Source organism: Topomyia yanbarensis, chromosome 2 (genome assembly GCF_030247195.1).
Source record: "Topomyia yanbarensis strain Yona2022 chromosome 2, ASM3024719v1, whole genome shotgun sequence".
Lineage (NCBI taxonomy): Eukaryota > Metazoa > Arthropoda > Insecta > Diptera > Culicidae > Topomyia > Topomyia yanbarensis.
Genome location: NC_080671.1, coordinates 215,493,442 through 215,516,860, shown reverse-complemented (window position 1 = coordinate 215,516,860; position 23,419 = coordinate 215,493,442). Strand labels below are relative to the sequence as shown.

Here is a 23,419-nt window from a genome sequence, read left to right as displayed (position 1 = left end):
TTCTGCAAAATTTTGACCAATTGGTGTATGAATTTCCCCTTTTTTAGACTTCAAACCGAACAGAAGACTATTCCAACCCGATTTAGAACAACCGACATAACGCAGGTCCAGCTCGTCTCACCCCCTCGAATACTAGATATTACCAACAGCAACATTCAAGCTCAGTCTCCCCGTACGCTCTCAATCACATCACGACCGAAACGTTATCCCTCTTCCTACCTTCTAGTTCGACAACCATCAGTGGTAATATCTCAGCAGACACCACGGCAAATTCAGACAACACTTGCATAAATATTTGCTACCAGAACACTGGTGGAATGAATGGATCTGTGACCGACTATAGACTAAGTTGTTCAGACGGCGCGTTTGATCTTTCTGTGTTTTGTGAAACATGGCTGCATAGTAACACTTAATCCAAGTGAACTTTCGATCCCTCTTATACAGTACTAGCTAATACCCATCGCGCGTTGCTGCGACGTTCAACGAAATAGGAGGAAAACACAATTTGTTCAGAAGCGCCGTCTGGCGGGCAGATAATCTCCAACCAATAGATATAGACAAGATCGAAATATGGAAAATAGCAACAAAAAAGTGGAGGCGGTCTACTCCTGGCCTGCCGTTGTGATTTCAAATCGCGTCTCGTGCCCCTCCCGAATTGTGCTGGCGTTTAGCAACTATGGATAACTCTCTCTCTCTCTCGCCAAGTATACCCTTTACATTTGTGCACTTTATATTCCACCGGATCGTGTTTCTGATGTTAGTTTAATTGACCAGCATTTCAAGTCTCTCTCATTTATAATGACCAAATGACGCTGAATGATAGGATCATTGTATTGGGAGATTTCAGTCTTCCTGGTATTAAATGGACCCACTATTCCTCCCATTATCTCATCCTGATGCTACTACTGCGAAACTTATCGATGACTATAATACAGCTAATATCGTTCAATTGAATGAGAATTATAACAGCAACAATCGTCTGCTCGACCTAACTGTTGCTCCTGCTCCACTTGTTAAAATTTGTCGCCACCATCCTCCATTGCACATTACTATTTATGAATGCGAAGCCGCCGTTTTGAACCAATTGCTGAAACAACATTCTATAATTTCAAAAAAGTGAACTTTATCACCATGAATCATTTTTTTCAACCTTGGACTGGTGCTCTTTATTGTTCAATAAAGATGTCAACTAGACTACGCTGCTATGGACGCATATTGTGTCATATACTATAGACCTATTCATACCGAAGAAAACACGCAGGGAATCAATTTACCCTCCATGGTCAAGCTCCACTTTAAAACACTATAAATGTGCTAAGCGACAAGCATTATAAAAACTCAACAAGTATCCTTGTTTACACCTCTGATCGCACTACTTACACCTAAACAATCGATACAAACGATTGAATAAATCCCTTCATTCTGCCTTCCAACGTCGCATCCAGTACAAGCTCAGAACCAACCCGAAAAGTTTCTGGGACCATGTCAACGAACAGAGAAAGGAAACTGGACTTCCCACTCATATGTCGCTTGATGACATTCAAGCGTCTAACTCGTTCAACATTTGCAACCTATTTCGTAAGCACTTTAGTAGTGTTTTTTCCGATGAAATTTTAACCAGCCAGCAAATCTCTGAGGCTGCCACTAACGTTCCTCTACGCCCACCCATTGGTTGTCATCCTGTCATTACTACTACAATTATTTCAGAATGCACTAAGCTGAAGCCCTCATATAATGCTGGACCGGATGGTATCCTTTCTGTTGTTCTGGTAAACTGTGCTAATAGTTTCCTGGTTTCTTTATCAATGCTATTCAATATCTCTCTTCATTCAGGAACTTTTCCGGATTTATGGAAAAAAATCTTTTATCTTTTCAAAACTGGAGACAAAGGCGTTGTCTCGAACTATCGCGGAATAGCTTCTTTATGTGCAGTATCTAAGCGATTTGAAAAGATTGTTCTAGATTCCATCGTCCATAACTGCTCCGATTACATATCCGAGACCCAACACGGTTTCATACCTAAACGATCAACTTTTACTAACTTGACATCGTACACATTTTTAATCATCCGTTCCTTGCAAGAAAGACTAGACTAGTAGACTAGTAGACGCCATATACATCGGCTTTTCGGCAGCGTTCGACAAGATCAACCACCAGATAACTCTTTCCAAACTAGACAGGCTTGGATTCGGCGGTTCTTTTTTGAATTGGCTTCACTCCTACCTACCTGGACGTGAAATGGTTGCAAAAATTGGAGACTGCACAACTTCTCCATTTGCTGCAAGCTCTGGGCTTCCTCAGGGTAGTCATCTTGGACCTTTCATATTCTTGCTCTACCTCAATGGCTTGAACCTCTCGATAAAATGTATGAAATTATCATTTGCCGATGACTTTAAACATTCACCGATGCAACTGAAAGCGTCTAAATACTCACTCATCTCTTTCACCCGCAAACATTCCATGATCAAATTCTTCTACAATATTTCTCAGAGTGTTCTTCAACGGGAATCGTCCGTGAAGGACTTGGGAGTTCTGCTAGACTCAAAACTGAATTTTAAAGAACACATAGAATCAGAGCTGCAAATTTTCACCGTGTTGTTTTGAACTTGAAGGAAGAACAAATCTCAAATCATGCCCTACTATGTTCAATTCGCAGTTATTCGTTTACACAATTCATTCAAACAGCCGAGCTGTTCAATCATTTTTCATTCATTTTAGATTTCATTTACCTTGTGAATATATCTGTACTGGGATATTGACTAGGTTTTTCAAGCAAAACTACTCTGAACATACTTCTTGCTGTTCATGTAAGCTTGAAAACGCAAAATATGTCAACATTTAACCTAAACTGGCCTCTTCAGAGCAGATGACAACTTTGGTTGGTGAATGAAAAAGCATCAATTTGAAATGAAGACGTACGCTTCGGTTATGAAAATCCCGCCAACTTGAAAGTGAATGATTAAGGGAGGCTTTGAATTTGAATTATGGTTGGGTTTGATTGAGCTGAAAGTTGGCATTTGAAAATGAAAATTTGCACCACTGCATAGAATACACCATTTCCAAATCTTCCAAACTTTTAGGATTTATTTTTCGTGTTACAAGAGAATTCATTGATGTGCACTGCTTAAAAGCGCTATATTGTGCTTTGGTTCGTTCTACGCTTGAATATGCAGCTGTTGTTTGGGCAACTTATTACCAAAACGATATTCAATGCATCGAAGCTGTCCAACGCAAATCTGTCTGATTCGTACTTCGGCGACTTCCATGGAGAGACCCGTTAAATCTCCCGTCCTACCCAAAGCAACTTTCATCGCCGGTCTTCTTCAATCACGAATCGACTGCCCTGATTTTCTCCAGTTATTGGAATTCGACATTCGTCTTCGTAGCCTTCGATCCCATCCCTTCATTCGTTCGTCTTCCTATAGCCAGAACCAATTATGGGCATAATGAGCCATTCGCCAGTATGTGTCATTTATTCAACCGATGTTCCCCGTCTTTGATTTCTTTTTTCCCGTACCATCACTAAGCGATTGTTTGTTAATTCCTTGTCAAGCTAGCTTTTGTCCCTATTTTAGTTATTCAGTAGCAAAATTATTGTGTTAGTGTTAATTGTAGAAATAAGCTGTGTAATGTATCATTTGGATGTTTGTAATCTGTTGATACAAAAGATGAGGAGGTTTTATGCCTGCTGGAGAAAGGGTTCGAATAAAACCTAGCTCCAGGGGGGGTTTTCCCTGCTCCAAATAAAAACAATTAAAAAAAACAATAAAACAGCTCACGGGCAGTCAATAGTAGTTATTGTTGCATTCAGTTCAGTGTAATATGTGACGATTCACTTTGTCCAACTATCAATTACACGTGTTTTTATGGATCAACTTAACCACATCGATGCATTGTTTATTTTACATTTTACAGAGCGCTAGTACACTTTACTTGGAATCTACGCAAATTTTACAAAGCTTTCAACAAGCAAAAGGAGTATTAGGAGGTGCTATTCTCTATCATAATAAGTAAGTAAAATTCACTTATATTGATTTGTTTTGATAGTCTTTTGTTTTCACTAGCAGGGGTTGTTTTGCCTAAAACATTGACAAAAGTCTAATTATTGGAAATTGAATGTATGGAAACGTACGCTAATAGTAAAGCATACGTAGCAGAGAAAGCATACGAAGTCCGAATTCGGAATAGCTGCAGTTATAGATGGATAGAATTATTCAACCCCATAAACTTGCAAAGTATTGAATTGGCGATCCTTTTGTGTGGCTCCCATTTTGTTGAGCTTACATGCTTTGCGTTTTTGCCTTTCTCCTGTAGAAAGGTTATGCAATCACTCTGAACATTGTCAACTTAATCCCGGCCGTCTGTCATATACCATTCGACTCAGTTCGTTGAATTCGGCAAATGTATGTGTGTGCGTATGTATGTATGTGTGTATGTATGTATGTATGTATGTATGTATGTATGTGACCAAAAATATGCACATCGGTTACTCGGAGATGGCTGAACCGATTTCATGAAACTTAGTCTCAAATGAAAGATACAACGTTCCCATTGGGTGCTATTGAATTTCAATTCCGAGTTCCGGTTCCGGAGTTACGGGTTTAAGAGTATGGAAGCACAACAAATTCACATTTTTGCCTTTCTCCTATAGAAAGGTTATGCAATCACCCTGAATATCGTCAACCTAATCCCGGCCCGGAGGGTCGTCTGTCATATACCATTCGACTCAGTTCGTCGAATTCGGCAAATGTCTGTGTGTGCGTATGTATGTGTGTATGTATGTATGTATGTGACCAAAAATATGCACATCGGTTACTTGGAGATGGCTGAACCGATTTCATCAAACTTAGTCTTAAATGAAAGGTACAACGTTCCCATAGGCTGCTATTGAATTTCATTAAATTCCGAGTATATATATTGTTTTAGGCCAGATCAAATGTCAAATGTATGCACACCCTGTTAGATACCATTTTCCATCGTTCCACTTGTCATCGCTTCGTGTATGCGAATCATCTTCGCTATTCTCATTATATCTCGCGCCAATAAGAAAATCAGGTCAGGGTAGATAGAATAAAACCGCCAGTCGAATAGGACCGAAATAAAGTTTGGAGTTTCAGTTAAAGAGTTTCCAAGTGTTGAGTTAATATAGAGGAAAAAGGTGAATTCGTGTCCTGAAATTAATTGATGACTCCCAAGTGCTTGTGGCGACAATTGTTAGAGTGCGATTGCTTTCATTGGCCTGTTGGCGCTATTGTTGATTTTGGCTTGCGTTTTCATGCGTAGAACGTTACGCATTTTAAATCCGGTCACAACATAGTTTTTGGTGCCGTGACCAGGATACTACGTCCTGTAAGCGACGGTTTTTCCGCCATTACTATTCGTTTGGCATTGTACGTAGCCAAAGAGTATCCGCCATCAAAGGACGCCGTTCTGAGGACAAAGGGTCCAGAGAAGAAAGCACCGCCATCACGCTACTTCATTAAGGAACACCATTACTACTGCAGCTGATCATTACTATTACAAGGTGTTCAAACTCTTTGATAGCTGCACGCGCGAGTACGGACCATCAGTGGCCACGGGAAACGTAGTCGGATTTCGGAATGTGACAATCTTTAAACACGCGGTGCTATACGGCAGAAAAATATACGACCTGATCGTGTGGTGGTCTGGAGCCAAGAGACCGTTTATTTTAATCTTCCTTCTACCTAAGCCTATGAGAGTTGAGATAAATCATATTTCTCTCTTGATCGACACAATGATAAGCACAGACAATATACATCGATAAATTTTAATTGAACTATACACACGATGAACAGAAAGTCTAAGCCTAGGTTTATATTAGGATGTCTCAATTCCCAACATGCTGCCCCCATTGAAATCAATAGATTTCAATTGCTACTCTCTTCGTTATCTACTGGGACCTGAGCAAGGTCGTTATCCTCAATTGGAAGCAGGCACAATTCAGCGATAAGTCTGATCATTTTTCCACCCACACGAACATCGGCCACTCGCACCAAGCCGTCTGGGCCCGGAATGACGTTGTTGATTCTCCCTAGTCTCCATTGCATTGTCGATATCGGTCAACGGGCGACCGACCAAGAAATGTCCTGGGGTAAGAGGTTGTGTGTCGGTTGGATCCACTGACATCGGCGTGATTGGTGTCGAGTTAAGCACAGCTTCAATTCGAGTAAGTACTGTACTATATTCCTCGAAGTTTATGTTGGCAGTGCCAGTAATTCGCTTGAGGTGATATTTGGCGGATCGAACCCCGGCCTCCCAGAGGCCGCCAAAATGTGGAGCACTGGGCGGGATCAGATGCCATTCGATGGCCGTTTTTGAACAAAAATCGTCCAGCTTGTGCTTAAAGAGCTGGGACTGGAACATGTCGTACATCTCCCTCAACTTGTTTTTGCTACCAACAAAATAAGGGGCATTATCGGAAAATAATTTCGCACATTTACCTCTGCGTGAGATGAATCGTTGCAAGGCCGCGATGAACGCATCTGCCGTCATATCCCCGACCAGCTCCAGGTGGATCACTCTGGTTGCGAAACATAGAAACACCGCCACATACACCTTGTACGTGATCGTTGATCGCTTATTATGCTGACGAATGTAGATCGGCCCGCAGAAGTCTACCCCAGTATTCAGGAATGCAAAGCCGCCTTCCAAACGGGACTTTGGCAAATCACCCATCATTTGCTGCATTATCACCGGCTTCGCCTTGAAGCAAGTAACACACCGTCTGAGTACCCATCATACTGTGCTGTACTGTACAACCAAAACCGACGTTGCAGTATGCTAAGCAGCAACTGTTGAGGAGCGTGAAGGGATTCACTGTGGTAAGCACGAACAACAGCATGTGTGAACGGATGTCGAGATGGTAGCACCATGGGATGTCGTTGACTCAATGGCATCCACGTCGCATGACGGCTCCGACCGCCAACTCTTAGCACCTTTCCAGCTTCCAGGCAATCGAAATCTTTCGGGAATGCTTCCTTCTGGACGATTCTCATCAACGCCATTGTTGCATCATCAAGTTCTCGTATATTCAGATGTCCGTAGCGATGTTCTTTGCGGTCGTCTTGACGAAGATGATCAATAAACCGCAACATTAGCGCCATAACTCGTTGCATTCGGCGATAGTTACTTTCGATGGTGAACAGGGTGAACGTCGTTGGTTCTGTAACTGTGAGACTGATCGAGGGGTTTTTCGTTTCCGGGAGTTGCTCTGGCGGTATGTGTTGGATGCTCGTTGGCCAAGTATTATCATTTTGGGACAGCAAACTTGCTCCCATCCACCAGAGTGTGCATGCTCGGATTTCGCAAGGCATAAGCCCTCGCGATATTACGTCAGCGGGATTATCGTGAGTCCCAATATGTCTCCATTCTATGTTCTTCGTTAGTTACTGGATTTCAATAACTCGGTTGCTTACGAACGTCATCAGTTTGGTGGGATCAGTTCCTATCCAGGATAGTACTGTGGGGGAATCTGACCAGAGAATGATTCTGGAAAAGGTAATATTTAAATTGTGCGTTATGTTAGAAATCAATCGTGCAAGTACAAGCGCTCCGCAAAGTTCAAGGCGCGGTATAGTCAGTTTAGCGTTCTTGAAGGGTGCGATTCGAGACTTTGAGGTGAGTAAGGCAACTTTGTAATGACCGTTGTCGTCGATAGAGCGGATGTAGGCACATGCACCGTAGCCCAAATCGGAGGCATCGCAGAAGCCATGTAGTTCCACCTGACGTGGTGGCTGAGATGGCAATATGCCGCGTTGTATCGCTATTTCTCCCATCTGATCAAGTTGATTGCGGAAAGATACCCACGATTCAGCATAAGTTTCGGCTAAAAATTCATCCCAGTCAACTTCCAGTTGCCACAATTTCTGTAGTCGCACCTTCGCCGCAAAAATTACTGGACCAAGGAGGCCCAACGGGTCATACAACTTTGCTATATCCGAATACACAGATCGCTTTGTTATAGGTCCTGAGTGGAAACTGATCTCGTGCAATTTAGTCAGGAACACATCCCTACGGGGTTGCCAAGTTAACCCCAACGTGCGTGTAGTTTTCTCGTCCTCAAAAAATGCAATCTGCTCTGAATCGGCGTTCGGTACCGACTGTAATAATTCGGGATGGTTAGAAGCCCATTTATGCAACTTGAACCCTCCAAAAGCCATCATCTGAATGAATTCGTTTTGCAATGCTAAAGCCTCGTCAACAGTATCAGCTCCACTCAACAGGTCGTCCACATAAAAATCTTCAGTCCCTGCCTTCGATGCCAAAGGAAACCGCTTGCTCTCATCCTTGCACAATTGCTCCAGCGTCCTCGTGGCCAAAAACGGTGCACAAGCCGTTCCGTACGTAACCGTGGTCAACTGAAAGATCTCCAATGGGTGTCCTTGCTCTATCCGCCAGAAAATGTGCTGATACTTCCAATCTTCGGGTCTAATTTGGATCTGTCGGAACATCTGAGTTATGTCTGCTGTAAACACTACCTTTGGGACACGAAATCTTAGCACGGTATCAGACAGTTTTCGTTGTAGAACAGGACCAACAAATAAGTGATCATTTAGGGAGGATCCGGTTGTAGTAGTAGCGGATGCGTCGAATACGACTCGCGTCTTCGTGGTGGTGCTCGCGGGGTTGAACACCGCGTGATGGGGCATGAAATGTCCTGTTGGACAATGCTGCTTCGTTTTGATCATATGACTCTGCTCTTGATAATCGTTCATGAATGTTCGATACTGATCTCGTAGGTTGGAATCATGCAACAATCGCTTCTCCATCTGTACAAATCTTCGCAACGCCATAGTCTGGCTATCTCCGAGCTTTTGAATAGTTTCTTTTGTTGGGAGACCTACTTCATATCGTCCATCTGAAAGTCTCCGGCATGTATCCGAAAAACTTCGCTCTGCTGCTCGTTCTTCTTGAGTCAGTTTACGTGCTTCGGGAAGCGCCTCCATCTCCCAAAATCAATTAATCTGTTCACTTAATGCCTCGTTCGTCATGACTGCACAAAAATTCGTAGAAGTTGACCTTTCTTCTTGCTCGTTCACTACTCCACCAACAACCCATCCAAAAATCGTTCCTTTGCACCAGAACGTTCGATCATTCGTCAACGAAAAAGATTGGCCAGTAAATAATTCGTTGAACACTTGGATTCCCAACAGCATATCGATTCGTCACGATCGATTGAACATAGGATCTGCCAGTACTACATCCGCTGGGATTCGCACGGGGTCTATCGGAAATGATCTTAGGGGTAAGTCAGTAGTAACCAGTTGACTAAGTGCGTAGTGATCAAATTGTGCATAGACCCACAGTCGAGAAGAATTCTACAATTAATCGAATTTCCATTTTCGTCTTCGACTAAACCCACTGCTGTATAAAGAACATATTGACCTTTTCGATTGGTCGTTGATGATACAGTAGCAACGATCGAATTTGTCGATGAAGTGGAAGGTGCAGGGTTCGATCAGGTTGACGGTTGACGGTACTGGGTCCAGTTCATGCAGTGTAGTGTGGTGACGACGGGCACATTTTCGGCAGGAACTGGACTTACACTCCGGTACATGGTGCTTATTACTGAAGCAGTTCAAACAGAGACCGAAACCATTAAGTTTCGAAAAACGTTCTGATTGCGGTAGTCGAAGAAATTGCTCGCATCGACTCAGGTAGTGAGTCCCTTTACAAAGGAAACATGTTGGACTGGACTTGGTTGGAGCTGTGCTGACTGGGAACGATTTGGAGACATTCGACGAGCGATCGCTAAAGTTAGGCTTGGCCGAGAACCTAGACTATGTACAGAGGATTCCTTGCCGTCTTGTTCAATATTCTCCAAACACCTACAGCGCGACTGGAGGAAATCGAGCAGTTTATCCCAAGACGGTAGCGAATTATCAATTAACTGTAGTTCGAAGTCCTTTCTGGTACGGGAATCCAAACGCGCACAGATAAGGTGAAAAGGAATTGTTCCGACAAAGGTTCAAGTTTTAACTCAAGATTGTATAAGGCACGAATGTTGCGAGTAACATCGTTTATCAAACATCGTAGCGCAGACCCTGACTCACGAATTATTGGTTTTAAGTGGAACAACTGAGCAATGTGCTTGTTGACCAGCAGTTTTTTATTCTCAAACTCACTACTAAGGGCTTTCCAAAGGGACGCGAAAGTGTCTTCGGACGATTGAATATGGCGGGCGGCACCATCTTGAATGGCTGCCTTCAAATAAAACAATTTCTCACTTTCTGAAAGGCCTTCCCAACGCTTTATCAAAGCATTGAACTGACCTTTGAAGGAAATCCAATCCTCCAACTGTCCGTTGAAACGAGGGAGAGGGATGTCTGGTAACTTTGCTTGGGTTTGTTGGGCAGTCGCAACAACAACCTGTGCACTCGCTGGCTTGGGAGGATCAATCGCACGAAGTTTGGTTCGAATAATGTGACATATCTCATCGAACAGGTCTTCTAACTTCTCACTGGTCATTTGACACGACTGAACCTCATCTTCCTTGATAACGCCATACAACTTAACCTCAGTCTCATGAAACAAAGAACGCATGGCTTCAACCGACTCTAGCTTGTCTTCGAGAATCGACTTGTGTTGCTTCTCGGGATTAAAAGAACGCACAAAGATCAGCATTTTTTCCGAACGTGACTCAATAGAATCAATCATACGGCTATATGACGTCACCAAATGCTTCTTCTCGGCCGCCATCTTAGAAGACGCGCAAAATTAAATCTGATCAATATTTTTTACAACTCCCAGAAACAATTCTCCACTTGCACGATTTTACCTGATTTCTAAACCGCACCGATTCCACCTATACCAATCTGAAAGCATGAAAGGCATAATTCAGTGATCAAGCCTAGCAACGTGGCGATCCAACTGGCATCGAGCAATTTTTTGCACAGCACACCGCTCAAATCTCAACAGCACAATAACTTTTCTTCGCCAACCTTAGTTGGGTTATTACTGTACTATTTTTCATGTGTTTCATAGATCAGCGTCTCTTCTTATTTTTTAGCACTCATTGTCCATCCAGCACATTTATAGACGTGCATTGTTCGTAGCACGCTTCACACAAATTTTTCCAACGTTCATGCACTGATTCCATTCTCCGTAATCCACGTTCCTCGTGGTCACTTTACAAAAATGTTCTACTTTTCTTCACCGGCGCGATCCGGTTCGAAGGACCACTTTCATGTTCAAACTCTTCGATAGCTGCACGCGCGAGTACGGACCATCAGTGGCCACGGGAAACGTAGTCGGATTTCGGAATGTGACAATCTTTAAACACGCGGTGCTATACAGCAGAAAAATATACGACCTGATCGTGCGGTGGTCTGGAGCCAAGAGACCGTTTATTTTAATCTTCTTTCTACCTAAGCCTATGAGAGTTGAGATAAATCATATTTCTCTCTTGATCGACACAATCAGGGCCGGCGGAAAGCGTGGGTAGTATGGGTAGTACTACCCACTCGAAATTTTGAACCATTTTAAAAAAATTAGATGCACAACGCATGTATCTCGCACTACACACATTTGATAACATCGATGTACCACAATTCCATTTGCATAAACGAACGTGATTTAATGTGAATGTAATGTAAGCGTGTGCATAGCGAAATGGGAAACAATCCTTACTAATGGACCTCTCACCCTATGCTTTCTACCCACTCGGGCGTAAAGTGTTTCGCCGCCCCTGGACACAATGATAAGCACAGACAATATACATCGATACATTTTAATTGAACTATACACACGATGAACAGAAAGTCTAAGCCTAGGTTTATATTAGGATGTCTCAATTCCCAACACAAGGCCTAATTGATCTATACGGCAGGTAATTGGCTCTCCAACATTTCATATCTATGCTGGTGCGTTTAGATTCGTTTTCCCTTTCTTGACGGGACTTCCAACGCGGTACTACTTGCAACGCATACTAGAGGACGGCTTCTTGAGGTCCAATAATCTCTGCAGACCCGACTCTACTGGTACCTCCTCGCCCGCTGGTACGAGACGCTGATCGTAGCATCTTCAACGCAGCTTAGTATCGAGGTTGTTAGGAACGATTTCTTGAAAATACAAGGCACATTTTTGCCTAGGTCAGGTTAGTAATTTTCCAAGCCCATACATTTCTATCGCCAGTGCTATCTGGTCTTATTTTCGCAGACCGAATATCTACAATTTTTCGCCATCGTTGCTGAACGCTTGTTACGATGGATGGAGCGAAGAGTAAGCTACAGCTCAACATTCGGGGAACATCACTGCTTGCATCCTTAAGCCGAGCTGAACAGTTCCTGCGGGGGTACGAGGCAGACCGGGACGCACTACATAAAGCCATCCGGTTGGAAAATTTAGAGGTTCTATGGCAGGGGCTCGAAGACACTCAAACGGCCCTCGAGGAGATGGAAACCGATAATGAATCGATGGTGAGAAATTTGCTATATCGGTCTGATTTCGAGCCCAAACTTTTTGGAATAGAGGCTGGTCTTCTTGGCAAATTGCCCCCAGCAATTAATTTTTTAAGTGATCTCTTTGTAGTGTGTTGTTGACTCCTGAGTGTGTTGTCGACTCCTGTACGAGACTGATGTGTTTTTTAGCCGTGCCTTCAAAATTGTGTAATTTGCGCTAATACGTACATATTAAGTGATCGAAGTGAAGTCATTAGTCATTCGGGAAATATTGTTAAATTATCAGTTGCGATAAGTTGTTTTTTAGAGATCTTTTCAACGTAACACCGAAAAAAAACATTTGCAACCTTTGCCTCTACTAGCCTATTATAGACAATAGGAACGAACCACTTCTCTCTACCAAAGCCGCCGAGATGATTTGCAGAAAATGCGCCGTATGTATTACACCGGTCGAGCACAGTATTGCGTGTGGTGGTTTCTGCTCAGACCGATACCATGCTGAATGTGTTGCGTTAAGTATCTCAGAAGTGACGAGTTGTAATAAGCATCGCAATATTCACTGGATGTGCACATAATGTACCGATATTTTGAGCGACGTTTGTCATATCCAAGCGTTTCGTGATAAGCGTGAACTGCTGTCCGACGCTGCTGCGATTATTCCTATTCGTGCCCCTTCTATTGCTTTTCATGCACAATCCCAGACGGAAGATTCAGCATTGCTGGAGGAGGTTTGTAAATTGAAAAAGCAAATTGAAGATATTTAACAAACTGTAGCTGAAATTTCCCGCTCGCGCACTGATCTACGCACACGAGAGGACTCTTTCCGTTCAATCATCTCCATTATCGTCGACGAGACTGCTGCAAGGCACTGGAAATGGATCTAACTATGGCCACTCATCAATGTCAAGTCCTTCTTTATGTTGGTTGTTCTTTACAAGAGTCAAAAATTCTACGAGCGAAACAGATATCTCCAATATGGTTGCTGCCGCACTTGGACCTACTGCAGTAGTAGTGAAAAAGTTAGTACCAGATTGGAAGGAAGAAAGTTTGATGCCTTTTATTTCCTTCAAAGTGGGAATAGACGCTAAACTAAAACAAACCGCACTACGCCCATCAACCTGGCCACGTGGAATTTGTTTTCGCGAATTTCACGATCAATATGGAGTTTGGAGTCCGAACGATGTTCGTTAAAACAAATGTGATATGAAATTACCAATTTTGTAAACTATTCCGTAGAGTTAACCGTTATATATTGTTTGTTTTGTTTTGTGAGCCTTTGTTAAATAATATTAAGTTTGAGTTCTATGTTTTAAGTTGTAATCTGTATGCGCTTGTCGCAAAGATGAAATAAATAAATAAAATAAAAATAAATCCCCCCCTTCAACTACACTCTGGTCTCTCTGGTCTGAAGCTGCCGACAATATCTCTGCCTGAGTTTGCTGGTGATTATCAAGACTGGCTTGGCTTCCATGATACGTTTTTTGCGCTAATTCACTCCAATCCCGAAGTAGCTGCCATTCAAAAATTTCACTACTTACGTGCAGCGGTGAAAGGCGAGGCGTCTCAGGTAATCGAGTCGATAACTATAAGCGCCGCCAACTACCCTCTTGCCTTGGTGGCTCGCTATTCCAACGAGTACCTATTAAAAAAGCGACACCTGCAAGCATTACTAGAGATACCACGGATGAAGGAAGAATCTGCGGCTGCTTTACATGGATTGGTGAACGATTTTGAACGACATACAAAGGTACTGAAGCAACTGGGGGAACCAACGGATTCCTGGAGCACAATATTGGAACACTTGTTATGCACAAGACTGCACCATGAAACATTAAACATGTGGGAGGATCACGCCTAGGGTAGTGGTACCGGTAATACCGGTACCGAAAATCCCGGGAATACCGACCCAGTTTTGGTTATCGTAATACCGGTACTGAACAAAAGCCAGTACCGGTATTTTCGGTACTATACCATTTTTTATGACAAATATGTTAACTCTGCAGTGGGATCTGGTTCAAAATATCGGTCTGCAAGATAACGTTTAATTATATTAATTTTCGTTCTAGATAAATCGTTGAGATATCATCTTTGTGTGGGAATGAGGTGGGGCTATCATCATAATAATTCTATAAGTTTTATTAGCGACATTCTGATTGGTTTCCATTATTCACTTATCTATAAAAGAACGAACAGCGATTTAGTAGCTAACAGTTTTAGACTTGGTGAACTGCTTCAAATGGGGCGATTTTTAATTATTGGTGATCTGAAAATTCAGCAAAACTCCATAGTTTACGGGAAAGCAAGGAGCCTTGACATGCATTAGAGAATAGTAAGCAAACGACATAAAGGTCGAAATCAATTTTCAGAAAAGCAAGAGAGGAAATGCGATTAACCTGCTCCGATTTACTGCCATTCTCGCTTTGATTTACTGTTGTTAATAGGGTTTCATACATTTACCATCTGTTCAAGTCGACGAAAGTCGCACCATTTAGCAGATATTGATTTCAAAGTGGCCTAGATTTCGAAATAAAAGAAGGTGTCCTATACGAAAAATATCTTCTGTGAAATGAGTCTTGCCATTCCGAAGCTATTAAAAACAATAAACATGTTTTTTGATCAGCGCAAATCAATCATCTGAGAATAAGATCATCAGTTTGAGCATTCAATTTCAGTTAGAAGCTTTTTTTTTAATTCTTTAAAAAAATATTAGAGTACCGGTACTTTACCGGTACTGAGGGCTTCAGCACCGTAGTACCGGTTCTCGCTAAAAAGGGTCGGTACTGCGAACCCTAATCACGCCTCTACTCTGGAAGAGCCATCCTATTCCAAACTGGTAGAGTTTTTGCAGCGTCAAATGCGAGTTTTGGAATCAATTTCGGTTAATCACGATATCATACCGCACGTTATCACTCCATATGTTTCAGGATCAGCTTCTGGATCTGGTGCTTCAGGGAACAATCAACGATACAAGCGGCCAGGCGAACTACGGCTGTCTGCACACGCTATAACGGAAGTTCCAAATGCCCACTCAATTGAACGACCAGCTGTTTCCATGGGTCAACTCAAGAAGCTCACTTTACATGAAAGGATGAATCTGGTAAATACTAAGCGACTGTGCTTTAACTGCTTTTTCAGTGATCACTTCGTCAGCAACTGTCCATGTCAAACCAGTTGTCACATATGTCGAAAACGTCACCACACGCTGTTATACCCTGATTATGTGGATAACTTACCTATTTATCAAAATCGGGGCTATGATAATGCGGGCGAACATCCGCAATATTCAACACAAACAAATGTTGCAACGTCAATCATCAAACCTCTTATGCTACGGTCTATCGCGCCCATGGAGGGTCAAACGTCGTCAGTTGCACCGCAGGCGCGAAATAAGAACGTGTTCATGCTCACCGTAGTTTTGGTCGTCGTAGATGCTTATGGTCAAAAGCATCTCGCTAGGGCGCTACTAGATTGCGCCTCACAGCCCAACCTCATAAGCGATCGTATGGCTCAAATTCTCAGGCTCAAAAGAAGGAAGGTAAATGTTTAGCTTCATGGTCCAGGTAGTATTGCCGTTCGCTCATCTGACTCCGTGTTCACTAAGATTTATTCGAGAAAGGAAGATTTTTCTCGCGACGTAGAGTTTTTGATTCTGCCCCGTGTAACCGCTGACATGCCTGAGAGTGATGTTGCGACTGATTGCTGGAATGTCCCCAAAGAACTCTTTTTGGCGGATCCAAATTCCAACAAGCGAGCAGAAATAGACATGATCATCGGCCTTTCGCATTTCTTCGCTTGCTTCAAATCTGCCGCACGCGTCCACCTGCCAGATAACCTTCCTGAATTAGTTGACAGCGTGTTTGGGTGGATTGTTGTGGGCTCAGGCGAGGTCATTCCCAATTCACCAGAGCAGGTACATTGTCATGTTTCAGCGATTTGTCTCGTCACTCTTGAGGAGAGCCTTGAACGTTTCTGGAAGCTGGAAGAGCTACCATTGCGCTTCGATTACTCCGTTGAAGAACGTTACTGCGAGATTTTCTACGCATCGACCGTCATGAGGGACGATACTGGTTGGTAAGCTGTGCGTTTGCCACGCCATCCAGAATTTGATGCTAGAGTCGGGGATTCAAAGGCAGCAGCACTTCGAAGATTTAAACTACTGGAGGAAAGACTCGAACGAAACCCTGCATAGAAGGACGAGTATCATAAATTCATGAGGGAGTATGTCGCACTCGGACACATGCGTCAATCATCTAAAGAAGATCAACAAAGATTCAAAGGGTACTATCTTCCCCACCATCCTGTTGTAAAAGAGGAAAGCACTACAACAAAGGTCAGAGTAGTGTTTGATGCATCCGCTAAGACATCGACCGGTTTCTCTTTGAACGATTCGCTTTGTGTTGGGCCTGTGGTGCAGGACGACCTCCTGTCGATAGTTTTGCGATTTCGAAAGTACTTGGTGGCTCTCGTTGCGGACATCGAAAAAATGTACCGGCAGGTTTCTGTACAACCTGAGGATGTTCCATATCAGCGAATCTTTTGGCGATTCGACAAGACAGATCCTATCCAGATTTATGAGTTACTGACGGTTACCTATGGACTTGCACCGTCTTCCTTCTTAGCTACATGCACACTTCAACAGTTGGCTGACGATGAAGGTGCGGCCTATCCCACTGCAGAACAAGTTCTTCGAAAAGGTTTCTATGTTGACGACTGCTTAGGTGGCGAGCAAACCGTTGAAAAGGCTATACAATTACGAGATGAACTAATCGAGCTTCTCCAGAAAGGCGGATTCAGTCTACGCAAATTCTCATCTAACAAATTGGAAGCGCTACAGGGATTGTCAGCTGAACAAATAGGAACGCAATCATCCCTTACCTTCACCTCACAAGAAATGGTTAAGGCTCTTGGAGTCATCTGGGAACCTGAACAAGACATGCTTCGCTTCGATTCCAATGTGAAGCACTCTGAAACCATCATAACTAAGAGATCAATTTTGTCGTCTATCTCACAATTGTTCGACCCCCTTGGATTAATAGCACCGGTTGTGATACGTGGGAAGCTGATCATGCAAGAGTTGTGGATGGTGCAATGTAAATGGGATGAACCAGTTCCAAAGAGAATGGAAGAGAAGTGGGCTGCATATTGCAGAGATATTCCCAAGATTACCGAGTTCCGCACAAAACGTTATGCTTTCCTTCCGAACGCATCAATTCAATTGCACACTTTTTGTGATGCTTCGGAAGTAGCATTCGGAGCATGTGTTTATGCACGGTCAGTCGATCCACAAGGCAACGTGAAGTTCAGCTACTTGCGTCTAACTCACGGGTTGCCCCCTTAAAACGCGTTACACTGCCTAGACTCAAACTTTGTGCTGCCGGCATCGGTGCCCAGCTAAACGCAATAGTACAAGCCCTTCAACTCGAAATTTCCGAATCTCGGTTTTGGTCCGACTCAACGGTGACACTCCAATGGCTGCAGTCCCCACCAAACACTTGGAAGACATTTGTTGCCAATAGGGTATCTGATATACAAGCAAGCACACATGGCTCACAATGGAGTCACATCTCCGGCAAGGAGAATCCAGCTGATTTGGTATCCCGAGGAATGCAAATAGATGATTTTCTTTCGAGTGAGCTGTGGAAATACGGTTCGCGATGGCTACGTCAACCACAATGCGAATGGCCAGCACCAACAGTACTACCAGCGCTAATCGACAACGTAGAGATTAGAAAGGTTTTCGTCACAGTGGTTCAAACTAAACCGAGCGTCAATCCCATGCTTACCCGCTATGCTGCACTTGATAGGTTAGTCCGAGTAACCGCATACTGTTTGAGATTTGTTTGCAATGTGCGATCAAAGGCACGCACTCAACCACTTGTGTCTACCGGTTTTTATTTATTTATTTGATTTATTTTATTCATGTAGCGTAAGACATTTTGCCTTGTTTATTGTTACAATTTGGTGAAAGAATTCAAGCATATCAATTAATATTTATCAATACTTCTAAAGTTTAATCCCTACCCCAATTCTCAATTACTATGCACCTAATCTGCGTTGTTGAGCTCTGACAAAAGCAATCGCTTAAAATTCGAATCGGACAAAGTTGATTTAATATTGGGTTGTAAGTTATTCCAATATGCGATGCCTCTCACAAACAGTGATTGACCATAGTATGCTGATCGATGATTAGGTATCTGAAAATTTCTGGTTCTTGTATTTCTTAATGGTGTCAGTTTCTCGAATAAATATTCTGGTTTTTTACACGTATCTAGAACAGGCATTAGCAGCTACTCTCAATTTGTTCAATGAGCTAACAGATGCATTCGTGAAAACAAAATCTCCATATATAAAGTGTGGAAATAGCAAAATTTTCCGACTTGAGCATTTATAATCTATATCCAATCTAGGTTCAATGTAAAAATTACACCCAAGATATTGGCACGTTCAACATACTGAATGATTTCCTGGCCTAAGAATAATTGTGGAGGAGTAGGAGGTGTTTTGATTTTGCTTATCATCATTGCTGTTGTTTTTGAAGGGTTTATAGGTAACAAATTATGCTGTGACCATTGAAGGATTTTTTGAAGATCATGGTTTATCAATCTAGATACTCTGAATGCATTAATATTTCCACTCGAACAAAAGTAGATTTGAACGTCATCAGCAAAAAGATGAACCGAGCAAAACTGTAGAACAGAGGGTAGATCATTAATGAACAATGAAAACAGCAATGGTCCTAGAACAGAACCCTGAGGTACTCCAGAATCTATTTTGTGAAAAGAAGACATATCACGAAACAGATTGACTGCGTTCGGACAAATAGTATCGTAATAAGGAGATTGCGCTTTGCAAAAATCCAAACTGTGTTACTAATTTGTTCAATAACAGTCGGTGTGAGACTCAGTAAAAAGCCTTAGCAAAATCGATGAGCAGTAAAATTGCCAATCCCTTTTTATCAATAGCCAAAGCGATGTCGTTATGTAGAGTAAGGTGGGGCAAATCCGACCTAGTAAATGGTTTTGGCTGTAAAATGCTCATTTTACATCGGATCAAGTCGTTTTATATACTATATTAAAGGTTAGACTCCTGGGCATAGCATTTATACATGTATATAGCATTTTACCTGGATTTTGGGAATATTTTGAGATACAAGCGTTTTACAAAAATGTTCATTTTTGCTGTTTTTAAAAATGGTGGGGTAAACCCGACCCCCTATATTTTTGGTTGATTTAGTGCAGATATTACTCAAATTTTACGGTTTTGCCTTTCTCATATAGAAAGGTTATGCAATCACTCTGAAAAACGTCAACCTAATCCCGGCCCGGAGGGCCGAGTGTCATATCCCATTCGACTCAGTTCGTCGAGATCGGAAAAAGTCTGTATGTGTGTGTGTATGTGTGTATGTATGTGTGTGTGTATGTGTGTGTGTATGTGTGTGTGTGTGTATGTATGTGCGTATGTGTCAAATAATGTCACTCATTTTTCTTAGAGATGGCTGGACCGATTTGCCCAAACTTAGTCTCAAATGAAAGGTGCAACCTTCCCATCGGCTGCTATTGAATTTTGGATCGATCGGAATTCTGGTTCCGGAATTACGGGTTTCAGAGTGCGGCCACACAGAAATTTCGCATAAAAACTATAGGAAAAATTAAAAATAGAATTTTTATTTTTGATGCTAAATGTATTCAAGGTGCATAAAACGTCGAGATTTGATGCAAACACGAAAAAAATTTGACGAAGATTCACGTTTTTGGATTTTGCACATTTTTGCCTTTCTCATATAGAAAGGTTATGCAATCACTCTGAAAAACGTCAACCTAATCCCGGCCCGGAGGGCCGAGTGTCATATCCCATTCGACTCAGTTCGTCGAGATCGGAAAAAGTCTGTATGTGTGTGTGTATGTGTGTATGTATGTGTGTGTGTATGTGTGTGTATGTGTGTGTGTGTATGTATGTGCGTATGTGTCAAATAATGTCACTCATTTTTCTCAGAGATGGCTGGACCGATTTGCCCAAACTTAGTCTCAAATGAAAGGTGCAACCTTCCCATCGGCTGCTATTGAATTTTGGATCGATCGGAATTCTGGTTCCGGAATTACGGGTTTCAGAGTGCGGCCACACAGAAATTTCGCATAAAAACTATAGGAAAAATTAAAAATAGAATTTTTATTTTTGATGCTAAATGTATTCAAGGTGCATAAAACGTCGAGATTTGATGCAAACACGAAAAAAATTTGACGAAGATTCACGTTTTTGGATTTTGCACATTTTTGCCTTTCTCATATAGAAAGGTTATGCAATCACTCTGAAAAACGTCAACCTAATCCCGGCCCGGAGGGCCGAGTGTCATATCCCATTCGACTCAGTTCGTCGAGATCGGAAAAAGTCTGTATGTGTGTGTGTATGTGTGTATGTATGTGTGTGTATGTGTGTGTGTATGTGTGTGTGTGTGTATGTATGTGCGTATGTGTCAAATAATGTCACTCATTTTTCTTAGAGATGGCTGGACCGATTTGCCCAAACTTAGTCTCAAATGAAAGGTGCAACCTTCCCATCGGCTGCTATTGAATTTTGGATCGATCGGAATTCTGGTTCCGGAATTACGGGTTTCAGAGTGCGGCCACACAGAAATTTCGCATAAAAACTATAGGAAAAATTAAAAATAGAATTTTTATTTTTGATGCTAAATGTATTCAAGGTGCATAAAACGTCGAGATTTGATGCAAACACGAAAAAAATTTGACGAAGATTCACGTTTTTGGATTTTGCACATTTTTGCCTTTCTCATATAGAAAGGTTATGCAATCACTCTGAAAAACGTCAACCTAATCCCGGCCCGGAGGGCCGAGTGTCATATCCCATTCGACTCAGTTCGTCGAGATCGGAAAAAGTCTGTATGTGTGTGTGTATGTGTGTATGTATGTGTGTGTGTATGTGTGTGTATGTGTGTGTATGTGTGTGTGTGTATGTATGTGCGTATGTGTCAAATAATGTCACTCATTTTTCTCAGAGATGGCTGGACCGATTTGCCCAAACTTAGTCTCAAATGAAAGGTGCAACCTTCCCATCGGCTGCTATTGAATTTTGGATCGATCGGAATTCTGGTTCCGGAATTACGGGTTTCAGAGTGCGGCCACACAGAAATTTCGTATAAAAACTATAGGAAAAATTAAAAATAGAATTTTTATTTTTGATGCTAAATGTATTCATGGTGCATAAAACGTCGAGATTTGATGCAAACACGAAAAAAATTTGACGAAGATTCACGTTTTTGGATTTTGCACATTTTTGCCTTTCTCATATAGAAAGGTTATGCAATCACTCTGAAAAACGTCAACCTAATCCCGGCCCGGAGGGCCGAGTGTCATATCCCATTCGACTCAGTTCGTCGAGATCGGAAAAAGTCTGTATGTGTGTGTGTATGTGTGTGTGTATGTGTGTGTGTGTGTATGTATGTGCGTATGTGTCAAATAATGTCACTCATTTTTCTTAGAGATGGCTGGACCGATTTGCCCAAACTTAGTCTCAAATGAAAGGTGCAACCTTCCCATCGGCTGCTATTGAATTTTGGATCGATCGGAATTCTGGTTCCGGAATTACGGGTTTCAGAGTGCGGCCACACAGAAATTTCGCATAAAAACTATAGGAAAAATTAAAAATAGAATTTTTATTTTTGATGCTAAATGTATTCAAGGTGCATAAAACGTCGAGATTTGATGCAAACACGAAAAAAATTTGACGAAGATTCACGTTTTTGGATTTTGCACATTTTTGCCTTTCTCATATAGAAAGGTTATGCAATCACTCTGAAAAACGTCAACCTAATCCCGGCCCGGAGGGCCGAGTGTCATATCCCATTCGACTCAGTTCGTCGAGATCCGAAAAAGTCTGTATGTGTGTGTGTATGTATGTGTGTGTGTATGTGTGTGTATGTGTGTGTGTGTATGTATGTGCGTATGTGTCAAATAATGTCACTCATTTTTCTCAGAGATGGCTGGACCGATTTGCCCAAACTTAGTCTCAAATGAAAGGTGCAACCTTCCCATCGGCTGCTATTGAATTTTGGATCGATCGGAATTCTGGTTCCGGAATTACGGGTTTCAGAGTGCGGCCACACAGAAATTTCGCATAAAAACTATAGGAAAAATTAAAAATAGAATTTTTATTTTTGATGCTAAATGTATTCAAGGTGCATAAAACGTCGAGATTTGATGCAAACACGAAAAAAATTTGACGAAGATTCACGTTTTTGGATTTTGCACATTTTTGCCTTTCTCATATAGAAAGGTTATGCAATCACTCTGAAAAACGTCAACCTAATCCCGGCCCGGAGGGCCGAGTGTCATATCCCATTCGACTCAGTTCGTCGAGATCGGAAAAAGTCTGTATGTGTGTGTGTATGTGTGTATGTATGTGTGTGTGTATGTGTGTGTATGTGTGTGTGTGTATGTATGTGCGTATGTGTCAAATAATGTCACTCATTTTTCTCAGAGATGGCTGGACCGATTTGCCCAAACTTAGTCTCAAATGAAAGGTGCAACCTTCCCATCGGCTGCTATTGAATTTTGGATCGATCGGAATTCTGGTTCCGGAATTACGGGTTTCAGAGTGCGGCCACACAGAAATTTCGCATAAAAACTATAGGAAAAATTAAAAATAGAATTTTTATTTTTGATGCTAAATGTATTCAAGGTGCATAAAACGTCGAGATTTGATGCAAACACGAAAAAAATTTGACGAAGATTCACGTTTTTGGATTTTGCACATTTTTGCCTTTCTCATATAGAAAGGTTATGCAATCACTCTGAAAAACGTCAACCTAATCCCGGCCCGGAGGGCCGAGTGTCATATCCCATTCGACTCAGTTCGTCGAGATCGGAAAAAGTCTGTATGTGTGTGTGTATGTGTGTATGTATGTGTGTGTGTATGTGTGTGTATGTGTGTGTGTGTATGTATGTGCGTATGTGTCAAATAATGTCACTCATTTTTCTCAGAGATGG

At 42.1% G+C, this 23,419-nt stretch overlaps 1 protein-coding gene across 9 annotated transcripts in view; it reads left to right on the top strand.

Annotated features, from left to right (window-relative positions):
* The window catches only part of LOC131682876 (uncharacterized), a 564,793-nt gene that overhangs the window by 96,301 nt on the left and 445,073 nt on the right, over positions 1-23,419 (top strand). For all 9 annotated transcript variants that reach the window (XM_058964672.1, XM_058964663.1, XM_058964670.1 and 6 more), the window contains exon 2: positions 3,916-4,010. In XM_058964672.1, coding sequence (XP_058820655.1) covers positions 3,916-4,010 — 95 coding nt within the window. The remainder of the gene's footprint in view (positions 1-3,915; positions 4,011-23,419) is intronic.